Below are 27,742 nucleotides of genomic sequence, written 5' to 3'. Positions count from 1 at the left end.
AATACTGACAGCATATTATTCTTTTTGTAAGTCTAAGTGTTTCAGAGGATATGGCTACTGATTAGCCACCTCAGGGCGAAACAAGATATTCTGGACCTGATTTGCTCAAAATTGTGGCACACAACATTCGTGTTTCACAGACAAATTTTTTCATGTTTCGACAAGAACCGTCGAACCAGTGAGTGGGGTGTTTGTTGTTGTTCCCCAGAGCTGCGCAGTCTTCTCCGGACGGGTCCCCTGCGCCCATCCAGTTGTCCGGCTCCTTTGTCCACCAGTACCTGCAGGGGGGCAGAGAGACACGCGGTAACCTGCCCCAGCAGGGGCAACTGCAGCCCCACAGACCTGAGCCATCAACCATGACTCCTCCTTTCAGTCCAGCTCCTACTGCCCTTCGCTTATCTTGTCTTCTCTCTTGATCTTACAGAGCTGCAGGGTAGCTGGTAATGGTTTTTGCAATTAGCATTTAGAAACTACTTCACACCTACACACACACACACATACATACACACACGTGCACACACACACACACACACACACACACACGTGCACACACAAATACGTGCACAGACGCACACACACACACACACACACACATGCGTGCACACAGACACACACACACACACACACACACACACACACACAAGCGCACACACAAACACGCATACAAATGAAAATAAACTGAATAACAGCACAACGTGCACAGCCTTTGGTTCTCCTGGGGCGAGAGTGTATCCCTCTGGTTTAGAATCTCCAGCATGCCACCTATTTATTTTACTTTACATTATTTTTATCCTGATACTGTATTTAACAGTAATTTCTATAAACTGAATGTAATGCATGGGTCAATTTAAAGTGTCTGTCAATGGTACTAAAAAAAACCTAAATAAATAAATTTATCCTGAAGTGTAGGAATTCTGTCGAGTCTCTGCTGGGGCAGGAGTTGGCGACCCTTCCTGGATAGCTACAGGATCTGCTGGTTTTTGTTGTTACCCAGTGCGCAGCTGATTAATTAAGGCAAGCGGTTACACAGGTAACGCACCTCACCTGGAGGGTATTGGACAAAGCGGGATTCCTGAGTGAAACCTGGAACAGCTCTTTTTACTTCAGTCCATGTTCCAGGTTTGGGAGGGTTCCGGGTTTTACTCAGAGCAGTTCTCCAGCTAACCCAGTAATCCTGCTTCATGAAACTGGGCCCTGGTTTCTCAGGGCTGATCCGGTCGCTGATTTAAAAAAAAAAACAAACACCAGCAGACCCTGCAGCTCTCCAGGACCAGGGCTGTAGACCCCTCCGTTAGGGGAATTATGCACAGGGGCCTTACTGGGTTCCGCTTCTGTCAAGAGGCGTACCGTCCACCCAGACCCACTGTCCCTCTGTGTCCCGGTCGCTCAGCCCAATCCAGTGCGTCTCACGAATACTGGACGACACAAAATTCTGCTCAACGACAAAGAGGAATGAAGAGATTAACTCAAAAAATATCTGAACAGTGCCAAGTGGGTCGACACAAATATCTCCAAAGCTTATTGATCACCAAGGCTTTCACACAGAATTCTGATGCAATGCGATTTCAACTCGTTCTGCCTTCATGCAACGCTTGCCTTGTGATGAAAACAAAGCAGGGCTATACAACAGTGCATTTTCATTATTTATTAAATTAAAAAATGTACCTTTACCAGAGAAGCTTAAAAACAATAAGTGTCAAAATATTGACTTCTTCCCTCTGCCCTGTTCCATCAAACTGTATCACTCACAAGACACAATTAACTGAGAACACGACATGATTCTGCCACTGTCACATGACACGTGAAATTCCTGATCCTGACTGGCCGAGTGCTTTTCCTTTACCTGTTCCTGTTGGTTGTTTATGATGACCAGATGTGCCACCTTCGAGGCACAGTACTCCTGACTTTGAGACCAGTGCATCTTCTCAGTGGAGAAGAAGTAACACTTTCCCTGGTGTAATCTCCATCCAGTGAGGCATGCACATCCATCCATAGCTGTGTGTGATATAGAGACAAGGGGCCAGAGATCAATACAGTACAGTGGTGTCTGCTAACATTACATTACAGGCATTTAGCAGACGCTCTAATCCAGAGCGACTTAGATTGTAATCAGTTATACAGCTGATTACAATTGCTGCGATACACAAATGCGGTGTCCGAGTTTACAGCGGTGTTCGTCTGTTTCCTGTGTCAGGGCATTTCCTCTAAGCTTCTCAGTTCTCAAAAGGGCACAGCGCCTTTCTGAATAGTTGAAAAAATTGTAACCTTTTTTTTTCGCATTCAGAGTGGCCACACAAAAAAAAGGTGCTAGCTGAGGCCCATTATCCAGAGGCTAGCCCTGGGACCCTGCTGAGAACTGTTGAAAGAAAGTTCTGGAACTCAGAAAAACAGCTTAGTGGACACACTCCCTTACACAGGGCCTCACTCTCAAATTAATACTGTTTTATGGAAGGTTTTCTTCGAAATGCAAAAATACCAGAAACCAGGCCTGGTATTGGAATCTGCTGACATACAAACTGTAAATTGAATGGAGATTTCATAACCTCTTCTTGCTGCGATGACAGGTGGTTTAGACTAGGTTGTATTGTCACCTTCAAATGAATGGGGCCTTGACTAACAGGGGGCCTCAAAAAATATTTGAGTGCAGGATTTTCTGGCCCAATGTGAGATCTTTTCATGGAGCCAAAATCCCTGGTGGCACCCCTGTTCCCCAGTAAAAACTTCCCCCTGCCCACAAGTAGTCTCCACTTCGTCAAGAGGAAACACAGACCAGAATGTCTACTGGCGCACCATGGTCACCACCATTACAACCTTTTCCCAGCAATTCTCCCAATTAAGTACTGACCAGGCTGCTGGCTATAATGACCATTTGTGAGTACATACTTCTGAGCAGCGTAAAATCATTTGCTACGTTTCTAATGCTACTTTAATAAAAGTAACACACATAAATCACATAAATTTTTCCGTCATACACATCAGAGCTCATTTAACATGATGGCACAAAAAATTATTCTGATTTCTCATAAAAACTCACCATTGTAATGGGAAATAATTTTCCACAGATCTCTATGCTTGACTTGCAGCTCCTCCAAGTTTCTCTTAATGTCTGATGCAGGAGAGAAGAGAGAATCTTTGTGCACTCACACTCATATTAGCAAAGAACAGTGAACGTCTTATGAAAACAAGTTTGCAAAGTCAGTGAACAAATGTTGGCAGCTTGGGGCAAAATGCAAGGAGGTCAGGAGGTCATGGAAGCTTCTAACCTGTGATCCCTCCTCTACCTGTCACCCTCTGTGCTTTGTACCTTCTTACCTATATATATATATATATATATATATATATATATATATATATGAAAAAACATTCATTTTTGTTTTTTATTATTTTATGTTATTATTAGTTAGCAAGCAAGCTAGCTTCCAAACAAGACAAAGATGCAAACCAAGTTGTTAGAAAGATGTTGTATTGGCTGAAACGGCATCACATGTGCAGTTCCTCATATGTTCATTTTTCAATCCTGCCATTGGCTACTTTGATCAAATGTTGTTATTAGCATCTGCTAAATGTCAGATGGGGAGAATTATTGAGCATGGCACTGGAGCATTTGTGATGACTCATTTTAAACAACCCATGCACTGCCCTAACAGGCAGTAGCCTAAGTGACTGTACATGTCTTTTCATGGGGGGGGGGGGGGGGGGGGGGAGAGGGGGAGGGATAGCAAACTCAGACTTCTTGATAAGCTACTTCCCAGTTTATTTGTACCCATGCAATATTTTTAAAGATTGGGGCCTATTACTGTATTTCCTCTTTTTCTGTTGTCAGAGCGCTCAACAGCTATATGTGCAGTTCCATCTTTTTGTAAGGTTAGACACACATATCCAGTGCTTTTCAAGTCTTTCAACAGCTTGGTGCAATTGTGCATGTTGCACCACTGGCCTTATGTTGTATTTTCAAATAATTCCATTAAATCAAACACTTTGTATTTGAAAATTCAGTATTTTCAACTAACTTTAAAAACATTGCATGGGTACAAATAAAATGGGAGTAGCTTATCAAGAAGTCTGAGTTTGCCATCCCCCCCATGCAAAGACATGTACGGGCATTTTGGCTACTGTCTGTTGGAGGCAGCGCTTGGGTTGCAGGGTTTTCCCTACCCTAGAAAGGGGCAGTGCCTAAGTGATTTTGCGGAGCGCCTTAAGCCGAATGAACGTAAAAAGGCATGCCAGAATGACTGTAAAAACAACGGTGATGCGCTGTCAAAAAAAACGAAAAAAAAAAAAAAAACGGAGAGGTGGCTTTATGATTTTAAACACTCCGCGCTATGATGGCATTATAAGTGGGTGGTTGACGAGCGTTTTTATGCATGGTAGGTTAAATGCATTTACAGAATATAGAGTTTTATTCCCAAAGATGGTATTCCTCGATATAATTGTGCCGCCGTGTTAACACATTACTACGGTTGCGGGTCAGGCACTCTTCACGATAAGAATAAATTTTAGGATAGCGCTTTCGATTTTGCTTGTGTCGAAAGTGCTGCGTAGGAAACACCGATAGATTTACCATAGCGACATCTGTCAAAAATGTAAACAAGTAATCCAGTTTTCACGGACGGGAAAAAATTTATGACAATGTTACATAAAGAACTAACGTTAGTATCTAACGTGGCTTGGTAGCTAAACAAAGTTAGGCTATGTTCACACGTAACGTCTATTTCTGATGAAAACCGCTGGTCAAAGCGTTTTTTTCATATTAAAAAAAATAAATTTAAAAAACTCCGTTCCAAAATATAGTTGAGAACGCCTAAGCCCTCTGAAAACTTAGGAGAAATCCTGAGTTGTTTAAAATGAGTCATCACAAACGCTCCAGTGCCTCAATAAAGTAAACGTGATGCTATTTCAGCAAATACAACAACTTTATGACAACTTTGTGGTTGGCATCTTTGTTTTATGTGAGTTTGACGGTGCAAAAACCACAGGCACTGGTCTACAGAGGTGTGTAAAAAAGGCGATATGGTCAGATGAGTCATCCTTCAAATTCTCGATAAGTGGGTGAGTGCACTTGTGACACTGAATGCTTGACTCCTACACTGAGGGGGGCTGGTGGCTCTATGCTGCGGGAGGCATGATTTGGATCCACTTGTCCCCTTAGAGAGAAGGGCCACTGCAAATTAATGCAAAGCTATTCTGAGTTTCTCTCCTTTATCCTATCATTTCTATCCTGACGGGAGTGGTGTCTTCCAGGACGACAATGCCCCCATACACTGGGCACGAGGGGTCACTGAATGGTTTGATGAGTACTAAGATGATCTAAATCACCTGCTATGGCCTTCGCAGTCACCAGATCTCAACCCAGATGAACACCTGTGGGAAATTTTGGGGCCAACCTGTTAGACAGCGCTCTCCACCACCGCCATCAAAACACCAAATTAAGAAATATCTTGACAAAGAATGTTCCACCCCCCCAGTGGACTTCCAGAGACTTGTAGTATCTATGCCACGGTGCATTGAAGCTATTTTGTCAGCTCGTGGTTTCCAAACACCTTACTAAGACACTTTGTGTTTTTATTTTATAGATAAAAAATGAAAAGTTAATAAAATGTAGCATCAGTTCTCTTACCTCGATAAGTAGAGAGTGTTTCTGACGCATTTCTGTGTCTCACTTGCAGTTCCTCCAACTTTCTTTCGGTTCCTGAGTCATATAAAGAGGAATATTATTCACCATAACTCAGATTTTTCATAAGTCTGTATTTTTCTGAATCTATTGTAAATATTTAGACTTATTTAGATATATATAATAAAAATCTATATATAAATATACATCCATCCATTTCCTATACCTGCTTATCCTGAGCAGGGTCGCGGGGGGTGCTGGAGCCTATCCCAGCATGCATTGGGTGAGAGGCAGGAATGCACCCTGGACAGGCTGCCAATCTTTTGAACAATTTAGAGTCTCCAATTAGCCCACCTGCATGTCTTTGGACTGTGGGAGGACACCGGAGTACCCGTAAGAAATTTACGTGGACATGCCCAATGCATGCTGGGATAGGCTCCACACCCCCAGCAACCCTGCTCAGGATAAGCGGGTATAGATAATGGATGGATGGATTGATATATGTATATATGTATATATATATATATATATATATATGAGGCATGGCGGTTCAGTGGGTAGCACTGGTCATATAAACACTGGTCTTGTATGTGGTCTGGAAGGCAATGGATAGGACATTCTGCACCACTAAAGGAAAATGAACAATGTGCCTTTCTATTAGCTTTTTCCAAGTGACCCGTGAGCCTTTCCCTCTCCAAGATCTACCCCTCAAATAGTACGTTAAGAACTGAAGTTTATAAATGTACAGTGTTCTTGTTAAATTAAGTTTGGCCTTTAAAAGTTAGGCGTATGTGTGCTTCTTCACATGTATGCGTTCAGCCACAAGTCTGCAATTTCAGACTGACCTGCTAGCCTCTGCTCCACAGATGACAGCGAGATGGAGAGTTCCCTGTTCTCCTCCTCCAGGGCGTCCAATCGGTTGCTTTTCTGAAAGTCTGTGGCAGGAAGGCAGATTTAAGAAATGGTGGAAATTTGAATTAGAAGATTTATATTTACCGTTGTTTGGCTCCAAAACTTAATGTTGTAGTGCAATGAAACTTCAGTTGTGTGATACCATCTGTCATGAGAATTATTATTATTATTATTATTATTATTATTATTATTATATTACTGTTATTATTGTTGTTGTTGTTGTTTTTGTTGTTTTTGTTAAGTATTATAATAGTGGCTCAGAGGAGGGTTACTCTGGTAAGAAGGTGACTAGAGGGAAGCTGGTGACACTCACACAGGATCCCCAGGGCAGTGAGACCACCCAGCAGAGCAAGGCAGAGTACAACTAGCAGGGCCAGGCTGCACCTGCAGGGGGCGCCACTGTTCTCTGCTGCAGAAAGAGGAGAGGAGTCTGTGTGTTCTGTACACAACAAACAGGAGGCATGCATTACAGCCAGTAAACATGAGTTATATATCAATGTTACACCAGGTCAATCAATCAATCAAACAATCTATCTATCTATCTATCTCTGTGTCTCGGTCTGTCTGTCTGTCAAACTATCTATTTGCGTGGTTCAAAAGTCAAAATCCTTCCAAAATTAAGATGGCATTTATTTTGCATTAAATCCTTGTGTTAGTTAAGCTGTATAAAGCAGTATTCAGCAGAAAATACATCATATATCATTTAAAAACCAAAACCTAATATTATGTATGTGTATTTTAGAAATCCCAAATTATTGTTTGTAAATTGTTGTTTAAAAAAAAAAAAATTAAGTGTCATTCAATTAGGCCTCACAATGTCAAACATTTCAGATTTCAGGAAAATCAGGTCATGCCAGAAATGTTTAGTCTTGAGATAAATCATTCTCTGATACAATTTTCCACATTAGTAGGACAGGGGAGTTTCACTGACCCATGTCAATGAAGCTCATTAACATTAGAACTATTTGAAATTCAATTCTTGATATCAAGAACACTTATTTTAACAAGTTAAAATGGAATTGTTGACATCAGGAATTCAAATTATTTCTTGTTAAAATTGAATTCTTGATATCAAGCATTTTAAATTGTAACTAGTTAAAATTGAATTCTTGATATCAAGCATTTGAATTATAACTAGTTGAAATTGAATTCTTGATATCAAAAACAAGTTGAATAAAAGCTTAAATGATTTGGCCGTGTGTTTTACAATGCTTGCCTTGTAGATTTTACGGTACCCTCTTCACTAACCCTGCACACAGCCATGAGTCACAAAGGCACACTCATGATCTGGCTAATTGCCCGTCCAGACCAAGCCGTAACAAAGTGAGAAAACGCTTAAGAACACCATGCGTCTGCTACTTTTCCAGCCTCGCCTGTTTCCACCGGTCAAAAAGTCTTGAAGGTCATACATCTGTCACAAAAAATAACAGGTCTGCCTGCCCCAAACATTCTCCCCATAATCCTGAAGCAGTATCGGGGAAAACCCAAACCGTAGTTTTTGGCCCGGACCACCCATCAAATTACTGTTTTGCCAAACTGTCCTCTGGACCAAAGTACAGGTGACTGTGCGGTGAAACAAAATAGGTTTCAGCTGAAGTTTCAGCCAAATTTGTCAAAAGATTTTGAACAGTTAATGGAACAAAGTTTCTAACCCAGTGTTTCTCAATATGCTGTATGGTGTAAACTAAATTACAACATTATCATTTCTGCCCACCTGCTGAAGTTTATTTTATCAATGTTGGACAAGTCACCATGCAAGAGGTGTGATAGATATGTCCTTTCGGAGGGCAAAATAATACATTTTTTTAGAATATACATTTTTATTATTTTGTGTAACAAATAAAACTATATTGATCTCAGTGAGGATTCATTTTTACACCTACAGTAGACATAAAACGCTCAAAATCTGTTATTAATATAGACATAGGATATAAATCAATGAACACAAAACATTATCACAATCATGCTCATTTGTACAGTAACAGCACTAGAAGTGCATCACTGGAACCTGTAGTGCTTGTAATTTACAAGAAGATTTCTACTAAAACATGTCCAAATATGTGGTTTCTGTTGGATTTGTGCTAAAAAAAAAACATAAATTGCACGAAATATAACGTATGGCATATTTGAGCCCAGAGGACATCTCATGAAATCATTTCTGACAACCCTTATTCCCAATGTGGTCCTCCATGGAAACAAATAAACTATTTTTTGAAAATGAAGAACAGCATCTGTCTCACTGTAAACGTTTGCATCAAATGTAAAACATTGGTCCTAGCATACCAGGCAGTCAAGGGATCAGCCCCAGCATACCTCCACAAGATCTTCAAACCCTACATACCAACCAGACCCCTCCGTTCCGCTACCTCAGGACGCCTGGCACCTCCCCCTCTTCGCACCTGCACTTCCCGAACACATCTCCTGTCTGTTCTGGCCCCACGATGGTGGATAGACCTCCCCGTGGAGGTCAGAACAGCTGAGACACTGACCCACTTCAAGCGACAACTGAAGACTCACCTCTTCAGGCTGCACCTCTCCCCATCCCTCCCTACCTCCCTGTAAATGACTGTAAGCTTAGGGTTGTAACTAGGTAGCTGTTTCGTAGGCGACTTAAAATGAGTGCATTAACTAACTACTGCTTGTATTTTTGCATAGACTGCATTGTTGCTGTTCTCGTTAGTGTTAATCAGTTTAACCTACAGGGTCCAAGCTTAACTATGCGGTTGTTCCCTGCACTTGGAATGGTACTTCTCTCTAGGGTTTTCGACACACTTGTTCCTGGTTATGATTATACACTCTGTTGTATGTCGCTCTGGATAAGAGCGTCTGCCAAATGCCTGTAATGTAATGTAATGTAAACGTCGTAAATAAAGTGAACTAAGTGAGTTCTGATGCATATACTGAATATACTAACCGACAGGGCAGTTCTGTTTCTCTCCTGACTCCTGCTCATCAGCATTGGCATAGATATCCTGATCTCCTGTGGAAGAAAGGGAGATTTTGAACCCTTCGATTTGTAAGATCACAAATACGTGATTAGAAAGTTCTTAACTGAACATTCTAATGCTGCTGTAACAATTGCCACTGGTGATGGACAGCGATGAGATCTAGAACACTGACTTAAAATTTCAAAATTATATTTCACAAACCCAACCGCAGGTTTCATTTTCAGAGCAGCACAGCACAGTTTCTAAAACACATCTCACAACCACAATCCACCTACTCATGCTGTAGCCCTTCACAGTAAAGCACACACATTTCCTGTGTTCGGCATCTGCGTGATAGAAGGAAGGCCAAACAGGGCAACACAAGGAAAGTGAATAACTGTGAAAGTGCGCTGGCAGTTTGACAGCGAGCCTGAAGAAGTGGGCCTCTTTCTCGGTCCATTAAATATAATGCACTGTTACTTGACGATAAATAAAGGAAAGCTGATTAAAAAGTAATTAAAGATAAGATGTGGAGAAGTTAGTATTCATTTTAGAGGGGTTCCCCTGGGTTATAAAATAAATGCTATGTTCACAGTCCTGAACTCCTGTAGGATATGCAGTACATAAAATGACTGTGACAACTGAACTAATTTAGTACATAACTACATAATTAGTTTTTGAAAGAGTGACTGAGAGATTTTATTCCAAGTCACCTACACAGTAAGACAACGGCATAAAATGACTGTTGAAGGAGACTAAATATTTCTGAAAGTATAACTGTTTGCTGTCTAACTTTTTGGGTTTGAATGCTACCTGATCTCTGTGAGGAAAGGTACCCAGACCCAAGCCACTGGAGCGAACCAAGCACAGACCTCAGCTGTATTCCCTCAAAGAATTAGAGTAGAGCAAAAGAGAAAGGTCTCACCTTTGAAGAAATCTGCCGCTTGCCTCTTCTCCAGGTGAGAGAGCACTATTTCTGCGTTGCCGTAGACGTTGTCCATCTCACATACTCGGCAGGGCGGACACTGAAGTGAGGAAAGCTGTCTGTACTGAGCTGCGCTGAACGAAGAAAAAAAACAACAAAAAAACACTTGATTAACAACATGGAGGGTCAGCGAAGGCAAACCCCCCCCACCCCCCATGACTACAAACACAGAGGAAGTGGTGGCATCTTCTAGCCAGTCAGAAAATTTGAAAAATAAACTAGGAAACCGCAGCTATCAGCGAGTTTTCTCAGCTCTGTGGGTGACCCACCCTCTCAAGCTGAGTAATTCAGTCATTCCAGACCAGGACTGCCCAACCCTGCTCCTGGAGATCTACCGTTCTGCAGGTTTTCAATTCAACCCTAATTTTGCACATCAGCTTCTACTAATTAGCAGCTCAAGAAGATCTATAGCTCCTTTTTACTTAAATCACGACCCTCCAAGGTCCAAGAACTGCTGGTTTTCCACCCTCCCTTTACCTGGGAGTCAGGTGTGAAGACAGTCTGGCCAATCAGTAGCACTAATTGTTCAGTTAATTATCAGGGGGAAAAGAAAACCAGGGCCGGGTTTGGATTCGAGGGCCAGATTTAAGTATTAATGCTAGAGCTGTTGAATGAGGTGTGCTTTGTGAGGGCTAAAGTAAAAACCTGCAGGACAGTAGATCTCCCGGAGCAGGACTGGGTAGCGTTGTTCTGTTTCTTTAGCAGATCCTGAGAATAATTAATGCACTGGACACTAGAGGGTGCCAAACACTCACAGTCAGGCATTAAGCAGATTCTGAGAATATTAAATACAGTGAACGCTAGAGGGCGCCAAACACTCACAGTGAAGTACTGCGGTGCTCATTCCTGACCTTCTGAGGTCAGAGCAGAGAGCAAGTGGCAGAAAATCAGAATAGAGATAGATGCTCCCTCATTTCTTTCCACATTCAGCCCATCTGACCTGGGGAGCCTGGAGATCCTGCCATTTCAGGCAATGTTCAGTTATTAAAGCTCTCAAATAACTGCTAAAGCAGCTTTTGTTTTTATACAAAACTACCCATTTGGATTGGGTGGTTCTGTTTGAAACCAGGTTGTTGGGTGATCTCTAGATTCAGTGTAGTGTTCAGTCATTGTTGTCACAGATAATTGCTTATTTAGTTCCTGCTGAACACGGCTTGTTTTGGCACATCTTTCGGCACCTTCTGTGCTGCCCAGCGCTGACGGGGTTAAAGTCGTTAACCTCTCCACTGACACGCACACATAGCCTGAGCTGGGCGTATGCGCCTGTGGGAATTAGCAACAGGCCCAAGAGCTCTGATTTAATCCAGACGGTCCCCCATTACTTCTGGATTCTGGTCAAAGCACATATTTATAATTTATATTTGTGTCTTGGTTCAAATACTAAGTGCAACACAAGTATTGTGTTATAAATGTTATAGAACTTGAAGTGCTGTTATTCTTCAGATTTATATGGAAACAGCACCCTCTTTTGGTAAAGTACAGCATGCACGCACATACACAAATATTATTATTATTATTATTAGTGTTCTTATTATTATTATAATTATTATATAATGGAATATTCAATTAGAGACATTCAAATTTTTAAATTAATAAAAATCGTGCATGGGATCCCTGGGGAAAGATACTCTAACCATAAACACTGAATTTATGACCGCAAAGCCAGGGAAAAAAAAAACCCGGAGGCATAGATAACACAGAACACTAGAGGGCGCCAGACACTCATCACAGGCGTCATGCCCCTTCAGCATGTAGGTGACCTCCTCATTTATTTACACCTTTACCTGTACATGACCCAAGAAGTCTGGACATACTCCAGTTTAGGGCAGATTTGACATATTTAAAAACATAATGTTCATAAAGAAGCAAAATGATTTGTACATAACTGCCAACATAAGACTATACCACAGGACACATCAGGGAGTCCACAGGTACATTTACAGCACTTAATTACTATGGATATTACAAACAGTACCCACAGCACAAAATCTGCAGACACAACAAATGCTAGAAATACAAATGAAACAAGAGACACTTATGGAAACATCCAGAATGACATAACATGAGTTTAACAGACTTTCTCATCCAGAGTGACGCACAGGCACACAATGCAAATGGCACACTGGCAAAATAGCTCAGATAGTATAAAACCGAAAATTTAAATGTTATCAATGTGCTTAAAATGCATACATTTCAAGCATATACATTTTTTAAAACATACAATTGTTTTAATAGGAAAGCACAGCTTTAGAAAAATGACCACTGCACTGACAAAAAATGCTTAGCCTGCTGATGTTTTCATGGACACATATAAATATGAACTTTAAAATACTGACAGCATATTACTCTTTTTATAAGTGTTTCAGAGGATATGGCTACTGATTAGCCACCTCAGGGCGAAACAAGATATTCTAGGCCTGATTCGTTCAAATTCGTGGCAGTGTTTCACAGACAAACTTTTTTATTTTTCCACAAGAAGCGTCGAACCAGGTATCAAGGTTTCCGTTGTGGTCCCCCAGACTGGCGCAGTCTTCTCCGGACGGGTCCCCTGAGCCCATCCAGTTGTCCGGCTCCTTTGCCCACCAGTACCTGCAGGGGGGCAGAGAGACACGTGGTAATCTTCCCCAGCAGGGGCAACTGCAGCCCCACAGACCTGAGCCATCAACCATGACTCCTCCTTTCAGTCCAGCTCCTACTGTCCTTCTCTTATCTTGTCTTCTCTCTTGCTCTTACAGAGCTGCAGGGTGGCTGGAAATGGTTTTTGCAATTAGCAGTTAGCAATTAGCAACTACTTCACACATACATACCTACACACACACGTGCACACACAAACACATGCACAGACGCACACACACACACACATGCGTGCACACAGACACACACACACACACAAGCGCACACAGAAACACACACACAATTGAAAATAAACTGAATAACAGCACAACGTGCACAGCCTTTGGTTCTCCTGGGGCGAGAGTGTATCCCTCTGGTTTAGAATGTCCAGCATGCCCCACCTATTTATTTTACTTTACATTATTTTTATCCTGATACTGTATTTAACAGTAATTACCATAAATTGAATGTAATGCATAGGTCAATTTAAAGTGTCTGTCAATGGTACTAAAAAAAAACAAAATAAATAAATAAATTTATCCTGAAGTGTAGGAATTCTGTCGAGTCTCTGCTGGGGTAGTTGTTACCCTGTGCCCAGCTGATTAAATAAGGCAAGCGGTTACACAGGTAACGCACCTCACCTGTAGGGTATTGGACAAAGCGGGATTCCTGAGTTAGCTGGATAACTGCGCTGAGTGAAACCTGGAACAGCTCTTTTGACTTCAGTCCATGTTCCAGGTTTGGGAGGGTTCCGGGTTTTACTCAGAGCAGTTCTCCAGCTAACCCGGTAATCCTGCTTCGTGAAACTGGGCCCTGGTTTCTCAGGGCTGATCCGGTCGCTGATTTTAAGGTGAAAACAAACACCAGCAGACCCTGCAGCTCTCCAGGACCAGGGCTGTAGACCCCTGCATTAGGGGAATTATGCACAGGGGCCTTACTGGGTTCCGCTTCTGTCAAGAGGCGTCCCGTCCACCCAGACCCACTGCCCCTCTGTGTCCTGGTCGCTCAGCCCAATCCAGTGCGTCTCATTAATCCTGGACGACACAAAATTCTGCTCAACGACAAAGAGGAATGAAGAGATTAACTCAAAAAATATCTGAACAGCCTCAAGTGGGTCGACACAAATATCTCCAAAGCTTATTGATCACCAAGACTTTCACACAGAATTCTGACGCAATGTGATTTCAACTCGTTCTGCCTTCATGCAACGCTTGCCTTGAAAACAAAGCAGGACTATATAACATTTTTGTTTTGTGCGTTTTGATTATTTTTTAAATTAAAAAATCTACCTTTACCAGAGAAGCTTAAAAAAAGTCTCAAAATATTGTCTTCTTGCCCTGTTCCATCAAACTGTATCACGCACAAGACACAATTAACTATACATGATTCTGCCACTGTCACATGACACATGACATTCCTGATCCTGATTGGCCGGGTTCTTTTCCTTCACCTGTTCCTGTTGGTTGTTTATGATGACCAGATTTGCCCCCTTCGAGGTGCAGTACTCCTGACTTTGAGACCAGTGCATCTTCTCAGTGGAGAAGAAGTAACACTTTCCCTGGTGTATTCTCCATCCAGTGAGGCATGCACATCCGTCCATAGCTGTGTGTGATATAGAGACAAGGGGCCAGAGATCAATACGGTACAGTGGCATCTGCTAACATTACATTACAGGCATTTAGCAGACGCTCTAATCCAGAGCAACTTAGATTGTAATCAGTTATACAGCTGGATATATACTGGAGCAATGCAGGTTAAGTACCTTTGCTCAAGGGTACAACGGCAGGGTCCTACCAGGGAATCAAACCTGCGACCTTTAGGTTACAAGACCAACTCCTTAGCCATTATACTACACTGTCACACTTTAGGCATAACATTCTGCATACTCTCTACATTAAATAAAGATAACCTCTGCTTGCTGCGATACACAAATGCGGTGTCCGAGTTTACAGCGATGTTCGTCTGTTTCCTGTGTCAGGGCATTTCCTCTAAGCTTCTCAGTTCTCAAAAGGGCGCAGTGCCTTTCTGAATAGTTGAAAAAAATTTTAACCTTTTTTTTTTTCGCATTCAGAGTGGCCACACAAAAAAAGGTGCTAGCTGAGGCCCATTATCCAGAGGCTAGCCCTGGAACCCTGCTGAGAACTGTTGAAAGAAAGTTCTGGAACTCAGAAAAGAAGCTTAGTGGACACACTCCCTTACACAGGGCCTCACTGTCAAATTAATACTGAAACCAAAATGGTTAACAAAAATAAAATAAAACAAAAAACTCCGCGTAGGACTCTCCCCTATGTTACCACAAATGTTACCACAAACACATGAAGCAAATTCCAAGAGTTGGGTGTCAACCTTCCGATGACACCCAACTCTTTCTCTCCTTCCCCCCCTCTGACACACAGGTCTCCGCTCGCATCTCTGCTTGCCTGAGGGACTTCCAGAGCTGGATGGATAACCACCATCTTAAGCTGAACCCAGGTAAGACAGAGATGATCTTCATCCCTGCTCCATCCTCTAACCTCCTTGACTTTTCCATTTCCCTAGGAGACACCGTGGTGTCATCATCACCCACCGCAAAAAACCTCGGAGTGGTGATGGACAACAGACTGTCCCTCTCCCAGAACATCACGGCGAGTCGAACGTGCAGGTTCTTCCTGTACAACATCCGGAGAATCCGCCCCTTCCTCACCACCTACGCAACCCAGCTCCTGGTTCAAGCGATGGTCCTGTCCCGCTTGGACTACTGCAACTCGCTGCTGGCTGGTCTGCCAGCATCCGCCATCAGACCCCTGCAGCTCATCCAGAATGCTGCAGCGCGTCTGGTCTACAACCCCCCCAGACATTCCCATGTCACCCCCCTGCTCACTGACCTCCACTGGCTGCCTGTTATGGCTCGCATCAAATTTAAGACCTTGGTGCTTTCATACCAGGCAGCTAAGGGGTCAGCACCAGGATACATCCAGAGGATCATCAGACCCTATACACCAGCCAGACCTCTCCGTTCTACCACCTCTGGACGCTTGGCACCTCCCCCTCTTCGTGTCTGTACTTCCCGCTCCCGTCTGCTGTCTGTCCTGGCCCCTCGCTGGTGGAATGACCCCCCCGTAGCGGTCAGAACAGCAGAGAATCTGACTACCTTCAAACGCAGACTAAAGACTCATCTCTTCAGATTGCACCTCCCACCCCTCCCTAGCCTATAGTTTAGCTCAATGTACCTAGTTAGGCTAATACAATCACGTTAGTTTTTATTTGGCAGGATTGTTTTTGTCTGATTCTGATTAGGCAAATGTGATTTCAGTGCTAGTTTGTACTTGGCAGGATTGTTTGTTTGCTGAACAGGTTACTCTACAGGGTTGGAGTCCTGATCTATGTGGTCACTTCTGGCACTGCGATCTTTACTTCACTCTAGTGTATTTCTTTTGCACCTCTGCACCTTGAACTAATGCACTTGTTGTACGTCGCTCTGGATAAGAGCATCTGCTAAATGCCTGTAATGTAATGTAATGTAATGTCTATAAGCCGTCCCACTAAAAAGTGCAAAAGAAACAAAAATCCAAATGCATAAGGGTATACGATTAGGGTGTATTGTCACCTTCAAATGAATGGGGCCTTGACTAACAGGGGGCCTCAAAAATATGTGAGTACAGGATTTTCTGGCCCAATGTGAGATCTTTTCATGGAGCCAAAATCCCTGGTGGCACCCCTGTTCCCCAGTAAAAACTTCCCCCTGCCCACAAGTAGTCTCCACTTCGTCAAGAGGAAACACAGACCAGAATGTCTACTGGCGCACCATGGTCACCACCATTACAACCTTTTCCCAGCAATTCTCCCAATTAAGTACTAACAAGGCTGTTGGCTATGATGACCATTTGTGAGTACATACTTCTCAGCAATGTAAAAACATTTGCTACATTTCAAATGCTACTTTAATAAAATTAATACTCATAATTTGTATAGTTTTTTGTCATACACGCTCAATTCACATGATGGAACAAAAAAATTACCCCTTTAGATTCTGATTTCTGATAAAAACTCACCATTGTAATGGGAAATAGTTTTCAACAGATCTGTATGCTTGACTTGCAGGTCCTCCAGATTTCTCTCTATGTCTGATGCAGGAGAGAACAGAGAGTCTGTGTGCCCTCACACTCATATTAGCAAAGAACAGTGAATGTTTTTACTGTCTTATCAAAATAACAAGTTTGCAAAGTCGGTGAACAAATGTTTGAAGCTTGGGACAAAATGCAACTCTGTCCAAGAGGTCAAAAGGCCAGGACTTGGGCATGGTCCATAGGGTGGCTGAGCTACATACAAGCGCCCCCATGTGGCAGGGAGGTCCACCCCATTCATGGAAGCTTCTAACCTGTGATCTCTCCTCTACCTGTTATCCTTTTTGGTATATACCTATCTGAATAAATCCATATATATGTACTGTAGCACGGGTATCGTCAAAATTTGCATGGGTGCAAAAGAACCTGAAAGTAGCTTATCAAGAAGTCTGAGTTTGCCATTCTGCCCACGCAAAGACATGTACGGGCATTTAGGCTGCTGTCTGTTGGAGGCAGTGCATGGGTTGTTTAAAATGAGTCACCACAAATGCTCCAGTGCCGCACTCGATAAAGTGCACATGTGATGCTATTTCAGCCAATACAACACCTTAATGACAACTTTGTGGTTGGCATCTTTGTTTTGTGTGAGTTTGAAGGTGCAAAAACCCCAGGCACTGGTCTACAGAGATGTGAAAAAAAAGTTGATGTGGTCAGATGAGTCATCCTTCACCATGTCTTTGAAAAGTGGGTGAGTGCACGTGTGGCACTGAATGATTGACTCCTACACTGAGGGGGTCTGGTGGCTCTGTTATGCCGTGGGAGACATGATTTGGATCCACTTGTCCCCTTAGAGAGAAGGGCCACTGCAAATTAATGCAAAGCTATTCTGAGTTGATCTCCTTTATCCTATCATTTCTATCCTGACGGGAGTGGTGTCTTCCAGGACGACAATGCCCCCATACACTGGGCACGAGGGGTCACTGAATGGTTTGATGAGTATTAAGATGATCTAAATCACATGCTATGGCCTTCGCAGTCACCAGATCTCAACCCAGATGAACACCTGTGGGAAATTTTGGGGCCAACCTCTTAGACAGCGCTCTCCACAACCGCCATCAAAACCCAGCATACATTGGGCGAGAGGCAGGAATGCACCCTGGACAGGCTGCCAATCTTTTGAACAATTTAGAGTCTCCAATTAGCCCACCTGCATGTCTTTGGACTGTGGGAGGACACCGGAGTACCCGTAAGAAATTTACGTGGACACGCCCAATGCATGCTGGGATAGGCTCCAGCACCCCCAGCAAGCCTGCTCAGGATAAGCGGGTATAGATAATGGATGGATGGATTGATATATGTATATATGTATATATATATATATATATATATATATATATATGTATATATGAGGCATGGCGGTTCAGTGGGTAGCACTGGTCATATAAACACTGGTCTTGTATGTGGTCTGGAAGGCAATGGATAGGACATTCTGCACCACTAAAGGAAAATGAACGATGTGCTTTTCTATTAGCTTTTCCCAAGTGACCCGTGAGCCTTTCCCTCTCCAAGATCTACCCCTCAAATAGTACATTAAGAACTGAAGTTTATAAATGTACAGTATTCTTGTTAAATTAAGTTTGGCCGTTTAAAAGTTAGGCGTATGTGTGCTTCTTCACGTGTATGCGTTCAGCCGCAAGTCTGCGGCTTCAGACTGACCTGCTAGCCTCTGCTTCACAGAGGACAGCAAGATGGAGAGTTCCCTGTTCTCCTCCTCCAGGGCGTCCGATCGGTTGCTTTTCTGAACGTCTGTGGCAGGAAGGCAGATTTAAGAAATGGTGGGAATTTGAATTAGAAGATTTATATTTACTGTTGTTTGGCTCCAAAACTTAATGTTGTAGTCTAATGAAACTTCAGTTGTGTGATACCATCTGTAATGAGAATTATTATTATTATTATTATTATTATTATTATTGTTGTTGTTGTTGTTTTTGTTAAGTATTATAGTAGTGGCTCAGAGGAGGGTTACTCTGGTAAGAAGGTGACTAGAGGGAAGCTGGTGACACTCACACAGGAACCCCAGGGCAGTGAGACCACCCAGCAGAGCGAGGCAGAGTACAGCTAGCAGGGCCAGGCTGCACCTGCAGGGGGCGCCACTGTTCTCTGCTGCAGAAAGAGGAGAGGAGCCTGTGTGTTCTGTACACAACAAAGAGGAGGCATGCATTACAGACAGTAAACATGAGTTATATATCAATGTTACACCAGGTCAATCAATCAATCAATCAATCTATCTATCTATCTATCTCTGTGTCTCGGTCTGTCTGTCTGTCAAACTATCTATCTGTGTGATTCAAAAGTCAAAATCCTTCCAGAATTAAGATGGCATTTATTTTGCATTAAATCCTTGTGTTAGTTAAGCTGTATAAAGCAGTATTCAGCAGAAAATACATCATATATCATTTAAAAACCCAAACCTAATGTTATGTATGTGTATTTTAGAAATCCCAAATTGTTGTTTGTAAATTGTTGTTTTAAAAAAAAAATTTTAAATGTCATTCTGTTGGGCCTCTCGATCTCGAACATTTGAGATTTCAGGAAAATCAGGTCATGCCAGAAATGTTTAGTCTTGAGACAAATCATTCTCTGATACAATTTTCCACATTAGTAGGCAGAATTAGGAAAAGGGGAGTTTCACTGACCCATGTCAATGAAACTCATTAACATTAGAACTATTTGAAATTCAATTATTGATATCAAGAATACTTATTTTAACAAGTTAAAATGAAATTGTTGACATCAGGAATTCAAATTATTTCTTGTTAAATTTGAATTCTTAATATCAAGCCTTTGAATTATAACTAGTTGAAATTGAATTCTTGATATCAAAAAAAAAGTTGAATAAAAGCTTAAATGACTTTGCCATGTGTTTTACAATGCTTGCCTTGTAGATTTGACGGTACCTCCTTCACTAACCCTGCACACAGCCATGATTCACAAAGGCACACTCATGCTCTGGTTCATTGCCCATCCAGACCATGCCGCAACAAAGTGAGAAAACGCTTAAGAACACCATGCGTCTGCTACTTTTCCAGCCTCGCCTGTTTCCACCGGTCAAAAAGTCTTGAAGGTCATACATCAGTCACAAAAAATAACAGGTCTGCCTACCCCAAAACTTTTTCCCCATTTCTAACCCAATGTTTCTCAATATGCTGTATGGTGTAAACTAAATCACAACATTATCATTTCTGCCCACCTGCTGAAGTTTATTGTATCAATGTTGGACAAGTCACCATTCAAGAGGTCTGAAAGATATGTCCTTTCGGAGGGCAAAATAATACATTTTTTTACAATATACATTTTCATTATTTTGTATAACAAATAAGACTATATTTATCTCAGTGAGAATTCATTTTTACATCTACAATAGACATAAAACACTCAAAATCTGTTATTAATATAGACATAGGATATAAATCAATGAACACAAAACATTATCACAATCATGCTCATTTGTACAGTAACAGCACTAGAAGTGCATCACTGGAACCTGTAGTGCTTGTAATTTACAAGAAGATTTCTACTAAAACATGTCCAAATATGTGGTTTCTGTTGGAATTGTGCTAAAAAAAAAACATAAATTGCACGAAATATAACGTATGGCATATTTGAGCCCAGAGGACATCTCATGAAATCATTTCTGACAACCCTTATTCCCAATGTGGTCCTCCATGGAAACAAATAAACTATTTTTAGTAAAAGAAGAACAGCTTCTGTCTCACTGTAAACGTTTGCATCAAATGTAAAACATTGGTCCTAGCATACCAGGCAGTCAAGGGATCAGCCCCAGCATACCTCCACAAGATCTTCAAACCCTACATACCAACCAGACCCCTCCGTTCCGCTACCTCAGGACGCCTGGCACCTCCCCCTCTTCGCACCTGCGCTTCCCGAACACATCTCCTGTCTGTTCTGGCCCCACGATGGTGGATAGACCTCCCCGTGGAGGTCAGAACAGCTGAGACACTGACCCACTTCAAGCGACAACTGAAGACTCACCTCTTCAGGCTGCACCTCTCCCCATCCCTCCCTACCTCCCTGTAATCTCTAAAGGGACTGTAAGCTTAGGGTTGTAGGTAGCTGTTTCGTAGTTGACTTAAGATGAGTGCATTAACTAACTACTAGGTCAGTTTAACCTACAGAGTCCAAGCTTAACTATGCGGTTGTTCCCTGCACTTGGAACGGTACTTCTCTCTAGGGTTTTCGACACACTTGTTCCTGGTTTGGTTATACAATTTGTTGTATGTCGCTCTGGATAAGAGCGACTGCCAAATGCCTGTAATGTAATGTAATGTAAACGTCGTAAATAAAGTGAACTAAGTGAGTTCTGATGCATATAGTGAATATACTAACCGACAGGGCAGTTCTGTTTCTCTCCTGACTCCTGCTCAGCAGCATTGGCATAGATATCCTGATCTCCTGTGGAAGAAAGAGAGATTTTGAACCCTTCGATTTGTAAGATCACAAATACGTGATTAGAACGTTCTTAACTGAACATTCTAATGCTGCTGTAACAATTGCCACTGGTGATGGACAGCGATGAGATCTAGAACACTGACTTAACATTTCAAAAATATATTTCACAAAACCGACCGCAGGTTTCATTTTCAGAGCAGCACAGCACAGTTTCTAAAACACATCTCATAAAAACAATCCACCTACTCATGCTGTAGCCCTTCACATTAAAGCACACACATTTCCTGTGTTCGGCATCTGTGTGATAGAAGGAAGGCCAAACAGGGCAACACAAGGAAAGTGAATAACTGTGAAAGTGCGCTGGCAGTTTGACAGCGAGTTTGAAGAAACGGGCCTCTTTCTTGGTCCATTAAATATAATGCACTGTTACTTGACGATAAATAAAGGAAAGCTGATTAAAAAGTAATTACAGATAAGATGTGGAGAAGTTAGTATTCATTTTAGAGGGGTTCCCCTGGGTTATAAAATAAATGCTATGCTCACAGTCCTGAACTCCAGTAGGATATGCAGTACACTATTTTGAGACGTAAAATGACTGTGACAATTGAACTAATTTACAAAAAAAGCAACACACTGACAGAAGTAGGTTTTTAAAGAGTGATTGAGAGATATTTTTCCATTAGAGGCATTTAGCAGACGCTCTTATCCAGAACGACTTACACAACTTTTTACATAGCATTTTACATTGTATCCATTTATACAGCTGGATATATATTGAAGGGTACAACGGCAGTGTCCTTACCCGGGAATCGAACCTACGACCTTTCGGTTACAAGCCCAGTTCCTTACCCACTGTGCTACACTCCGTCCTACACAGTAAGACAATGGCATAACATGACTGTTGAACAAGACTAAATCGTGCTGAAAGTATAACTGTTTGCTGTCTATCTTTTTGGGGTTGAACGCTACCTGCGTAAGCTCTGATTTCTGAGAGGAAAGGTACCCAGACCCAAGCCACAGGAGCGGACCAAGCACAGACAACAGCTATATTCCCTCAAAGAATTAGAGTAGAGCAAAAGTTCCCTGCACTTGGAACTGTACTTCCCTGTAGGGTTTTCAACACACTTGCTCCTGGTTTTGATTATACACTTTGTTGTATGTTGCTCTGGATAAGAGTGTCTGCCAAATGCCTGTAATGTAATGTAATGTAATGTAATGTAAAGAAAGGTCTCACCTTTGAAGAGATCTGCCGCTTGCCTCTCCTCCAGGTCAAAGAACACTTTTTCTGCATAGCTGTAGATGTCGTCCATCTCACATACTCGGCAGGGAGACACAGAAGTGAGGAAAGGTGCCTGTTCTGAGCTGTGCTGAATGGGAAAAAAAACACTTGATTAACATGACGGGGTGTCAGTGAAGGCAAACACAGACTACAAACACAGAGGAAGTGGTGATATGTTCTCGCCAGTCAGAAAATTTGAGAAATAAACGAGGAAACCGCAGCTATAAATAGTCAGCGCTACTGGTACATAATGGGAAGACCAAAAGCAGTCATTTGAAGACGTACAGTTTATACAGCAGTGATCCTCAAACTCATGCTGAAAAAAAACATTTTAGAGATTTTCACTGCTGTTAAACTCCGGATATTTTTTAAAAAATTTCTCCCTGAGAAGAATGGGAGGGTTATAGATAATGTGTTTTCTCAGCTCTGTGGGTGACCCACCCTCTGAGCTGAGTAATTCAGTCATTCCAGAGCAGGGCTGCCCAACCCTGCTGCTGGAGATCTACCGTCCTGCAGGTTTTCATTTCAACCATAATTTTGTACATCAGGTTCTACTAATTAGCAGCTCAACAAGATCTATAGCTCCTTGTCACTCAAATCACGAACCTCAAGGTCCAAGAACTGCTGGTTTTTACCTGGGAGGTGGTGTGAAGACATTCTGGCCAATCAGTAGCACTAATTGTTCAGTTAATTATCAGGGGGAATAGAAAACCAGGGCCGGATTTGGATTCGAGGGCCAGATTTAAGTCTTAATGCTAGAGCTGTTGAATGAGGTATGCTTTGTGAGGGCTAAAGTTAAAACCTGCAGGACAGTAGATGTCCCGGAGCAGGACTGGGTAGCGTCGTTCTGTTTCTTTAGCAGATCCTGAGAATAATGAATGCACTGACACTAGAGGGCGCCAAACACTCACAGTCAGGCATTAAACAGATTCTGAGAGTATTAAATACAGTGAACGCTAGAGGGCGCCAAACACTCACAGTGAAGTACGGCGGTGCTCATTTTCCCTGACCTTCTGAGGTCAGAGCAGAGAGCAAGTGGCAGAAAATCAGAATAGAGATAGACGCTCCCTCATTTGCTTCCACATTCAGCCCATCTGACCTGGGGAGCCTGGAGATCCTGCCATTTCAGGCAATGTTCAGTTTTTAAAGCTCTCAAATAACTGCTAAAGCAGCTTTTGTTTTTATACAAAACTACCAATTTGGATTGGGTGGTTCTATTTGAAACCAGGTTGTTGGGTGATCTCTGGATTCAGTGTAGTTTTCAGTCATTGTTATCATGGATAATTGCTTATTTAGTTCCTGTTGAACACGGCTTGTTTTGGCACATCTTTCGGCACCTTCTGTGCTGCCCAGCGCTGACGGGGTTAAAGTCGTTAACCTCTCCACTGACACGCACACATATTCTGAGCCAGGCGTATGTGCCTGTGGGAATTAGCAACAGGCCCAAGAGCTCTGATTTAATCCAGATGGTCCCCCATTACTTCTGGATTCTGTTCAAAGCACATATTTATAATTTATATTTGTGTTATAAATGTTTCAGAACTTGAAGTGCTGTTATTATTCAGATTTATATGGCAACAGCACCCTCTTTTGGCAAAGTACAGCATGCACGCACACGCATACACAAATATTATTATTATTATTTGTGTTCTTATTATTATTATGATTATTATATAATGGATTTTTTAATTATAGACATTCACATTTTTAAATTAATTAAAATCTTAGTGCATGGGATCCCTGGGGAAACATGCTCTAACCGTAAACACTGAATTTATGACCGCAAAGCCAGGCAAAAATATAATGAACAGGCATAGAAAACACACAACACTAGAGGGCGCCAGACACTCATCACAGGCGTCATGTCCCTTCAGCATGTAGGTGACCTACTCATTTATTTACACCTTTAGCTGTACATGACCCAAGAAGTCTGGACATACTCCAGTTTATGGCAGATTTGACATATTTAAAAACATACAGTAACTTTCATAAAGAAGCAAAATGATTTGTACATAACTGCCAATATAAAACTATACCACAGGACACATCAGGGAGTCCACAGGTACATTTACAGCACTTAATTACTATGGATATTACAAACAGTACCCACAGCACAAAATCTGCGGACACAACAAATGCTAAAAATACAAATGATATAAGAGACACTTATGGAAACATCCAGAATTACATAACATCAGTTTAACAGACTTTCTCATCCAGAGTGACCCACAGGCACACAATGAAAATGGCACACTGGTAAAATAGCTAACACAGAATAAAACTGAAAATGTAAATGTTATCAATGTGCTTAAAATGTATACATTTTAACATACAGTAGTTTTAATTGGAAAGCACAGCTTTAGAAAAATGACCACTGCACTGACAAAAAATGCTTAGCCTGCTGATGTATTCATGGACATATATAAATATGAACTTTAAAACACTGACAGCATATTACTCTTTTTATAAGTCTAAGTGGTTCAGAGGATGTGGCTGCTGATTAGCCACCTCAGGGCGAAACAAGATATTCTGGACCTGATTCGTTCAAATTCGTGGCAGTTTCACAGACAAATTTTTTCATGTTTTGACAAGAACCGTCGAACCAGTAATCAGGGTGTTCGTTGTTGTTCCCCAGACTGGCGAAGTCTTCTCCGGATGGGTCCCCTGCGCCCATCCAGTTGTCGGGCTCTGTTTCCCACCAGTACCTGCAGGGGGGCAGAGAGATATGTGGTAACCTGCCCCAGCAGGGGCAACTGCAGCCCCACAGACCTGAGCCATCAACCATGACTCCTCCTTTCAGTCCAGCTCCTACTGTCCTTCTCTTATCTTGTCTTCTCTCTTGCTCTTACAGAGCTGCAGGGTAGCTGGTAATGGTTTTTGCAATTAGCAGTTAGCAACTACATCACACATATATACATACACACACATACACACACGTGCACACACACACACAAACACGTGCACACACACACACACACACATGCGTGCACACTAGGGGTGTGCAGAGACGTCATTATCTGTATCTGTATCTGTATCTGTTCAACCAACAAAATTATCTATATATCTATATTATGTCTATATCTGTATTCGGATAGAAATCAGGAAGTGGGCGTGGTTTATACCGGAAGTCACATTAAATCGGGCAGACGTTGTATTATGTATTTTCTAACCTAATATTCATTGGCAATGCTATTGTTGTACCTTCAAAGCATCAAATTGATTCAATATTGTCATATAAATAATTATTAAATATATTTCCACATCCTCATACTGTACTTTTCATCTCTCTCCTTTTTAATTTTTATTTTTAACTAAACTAAGTTTTATGAACTGTCTGAATCCACCCCCCCCCCCCCCCCCCCCCCCCCCCCCCCCCTTTAACTGGGGGAACATTGAACAATCAGAAACTGAAAAATATATACATCGAAAGATTCTGTTTTGCATTGGAAATAGAAACTAGTTACAGTATAGATATATAGAAAAATGTCCTGTTGAAGGGAATAGTCTTAAATTCCAATGATGCTGCGGCGTTCGCGTTTCTTGATGTATTAACGTTACTGCAGTTCGCTAGGGAAACGTGAATTACTACTTTACAATAGTAATTACATAACGGTAACACATAAACTTTTTTTTTGCCTGTTTTATTTTTTATTTTTTCCCCCTACTGAACTAAGACTGCTACGGAAGAGGATTAGGGCCATATGTGGAAAAAAAAATGTGTTCTGACTTTAAAGTCAGAATTCTGAGATTAAAGTCAGAATTCTGACCTTAATCTCAGAATTATAGGTACCTGTAAGGAACCAACTTAAGTGAGAGAGTCCCCCTGTGTCATGCAGGAGGGGAACCACACACTGACTGAATCAAGTAATCAAGATCGAGATCAAGTAATGACGCGGTGTCGGGTCAACCAGTTGTGATGTACTCATTCCCAGAGTTGCACAGTGCTGAGGATAGACTCAAACCTATTGCCATGGAGGAGGTCATTTTGTGTTAGAAGAGTGTACTCCCAAAGGCCAGTTTCCGTGCGATCAAACCGTTTTTGAACTGTGTTGTCTACTGATGGAGCCGATTGGATGGGATGCTCCAGCAGATCCACTTGCTGCAGCTGATCTGTACATCACGTTAAGAGAGGAAATACAGAAGCATATTTGATCAATGGTACAAATCCAATTTTTACTAAATACAAAGGAAAACATGCAGTTTGAGGTGAAGTTTGAAAGAAGAAAACTACAACACAAGACCCCTTATAAAAATAGCTCAATTGTAGCTACATTTGAATAAAAGGTAATCAGTGAAATGTTTGTTTTTAAAGAAATATTCTGCTGCAAAAAAATGGGGACAAATGAATGTATTAAGTACTAAATCTAGTAAGGAAAATTGAGGAATAAGTTGGGTTCTAAAGCTCTTAAGCAGTGAAAGGACTTTCTTAAACATGAGATGGTAAAAAAACAACCCACCTTGGTATTGTAAGTTATTTCATTTTGTCAAAAATGTATAAATAAAAATTGTAGGCCTTGATATTCCATGTATTCTTTAGAAATGTTTGACCCTGCCTCAGCAACATCATTTTCATGTCGTATTTCTCTTTCCCTCTTTTCAAGAACAAGTTTTTGTATTACTGCCTCAAGTCTTTGTTAAGAGTGTTCAAAATGACCATTGTGCATTTACTATTTGACTTTCAGTGGAACCATTTCAGGTTTCATATTTTTCCTTAAAATATGTTCTTTCTAGGTAAACCCCTACCTCTGTATAATGGTGGCTAGTTGGCACCTGGTACTGGTGAAATTATTTACTGCACCTTTAAATGAGTCAGTTGTTATTGGTAATTTCAGAGCTCTACTGTATTCTCAGAATGCCCATGCAATGCAGTGTGCATTTCACTCATGTAAATTGTCCACACAC

At 41.7% G+C, this 27,742-nt stretch overlaps 2 protein-coding genes across 2 annotated transcripts; both read right to left on the bottom strand.

The window, feature by feature from the left end:
* Positions 1–70: 70 nt before the first annotated feature.
* On the bottom strand, positions 71–22,994 carry LOC118234228 (asialoglycoprotein receptor 1-like). The gene is made up of 9 exons (XM_035430637.1): positions 22,796–22,994; positions 21,499–21,564; positions 19,159–19,254; positions 18,808–18,897; positions 5,618–5,689; positions 3,035–3,106; positions 1,844–1,995; positions 1,320–1,432; positions 71–278 (listed from the first exon to the last, which is right to left on the bottom strand). The coding sequence occupies exons 1-9, from the start codon at positions 22,869–22,871 to the stop codon at positions 71–73; spliced, it is 945 nt and encodes a 314-aa protein (XP_035286528.1). The 5' UTR covers positions 22,872–22,994.
* On the bottom strand, positions 12,128–17,706 carry LOC118233755 (C-type lectin domain family 10 member A-like). The gene is made up of 4 exons (XM_035429667.1): positions 17,080–17,706; positions 14,499–14,650; positions 13,987–14,099; positions 12,128–13,024 (listed from the first exon to the last, which is right to left on the bottom strand). Exons 2-4 carry the CDS (start codon positions 14,646–14,648, stop codon positions 12,862–12,864), a joined length of 426 nt encoding a protein of 141 aa, XP_035285558.1. The 5' UTR covers positions 14,649–14,650; positions 17,080–17,706; the 3' UTR covers positions 12,128–12,861.
* Positions 22,995–27,742: the final 4,748 nt, after the last annotated feature.

Source organism: Anguilla anguilla, chromosome 8, assembly GCF_013347855.1.
Source record: "Anguilla anguilla isolate fAngAng1 chromosome 8, fAngAng1.pri, whole genome shotgun sequence".
Classification (NCBI taxonomy): Eukaryota; Metazoa; Chordata; class Actinopteri; order Anguilliformes; family Anguillidae; genus Anguilla; species Anguilla anguilla.
The sequence above is the reverse complement of the archived record's forward strand: the minus strand, read 5'-3'. Positions and strand labels throughout refer to the sequence as shown.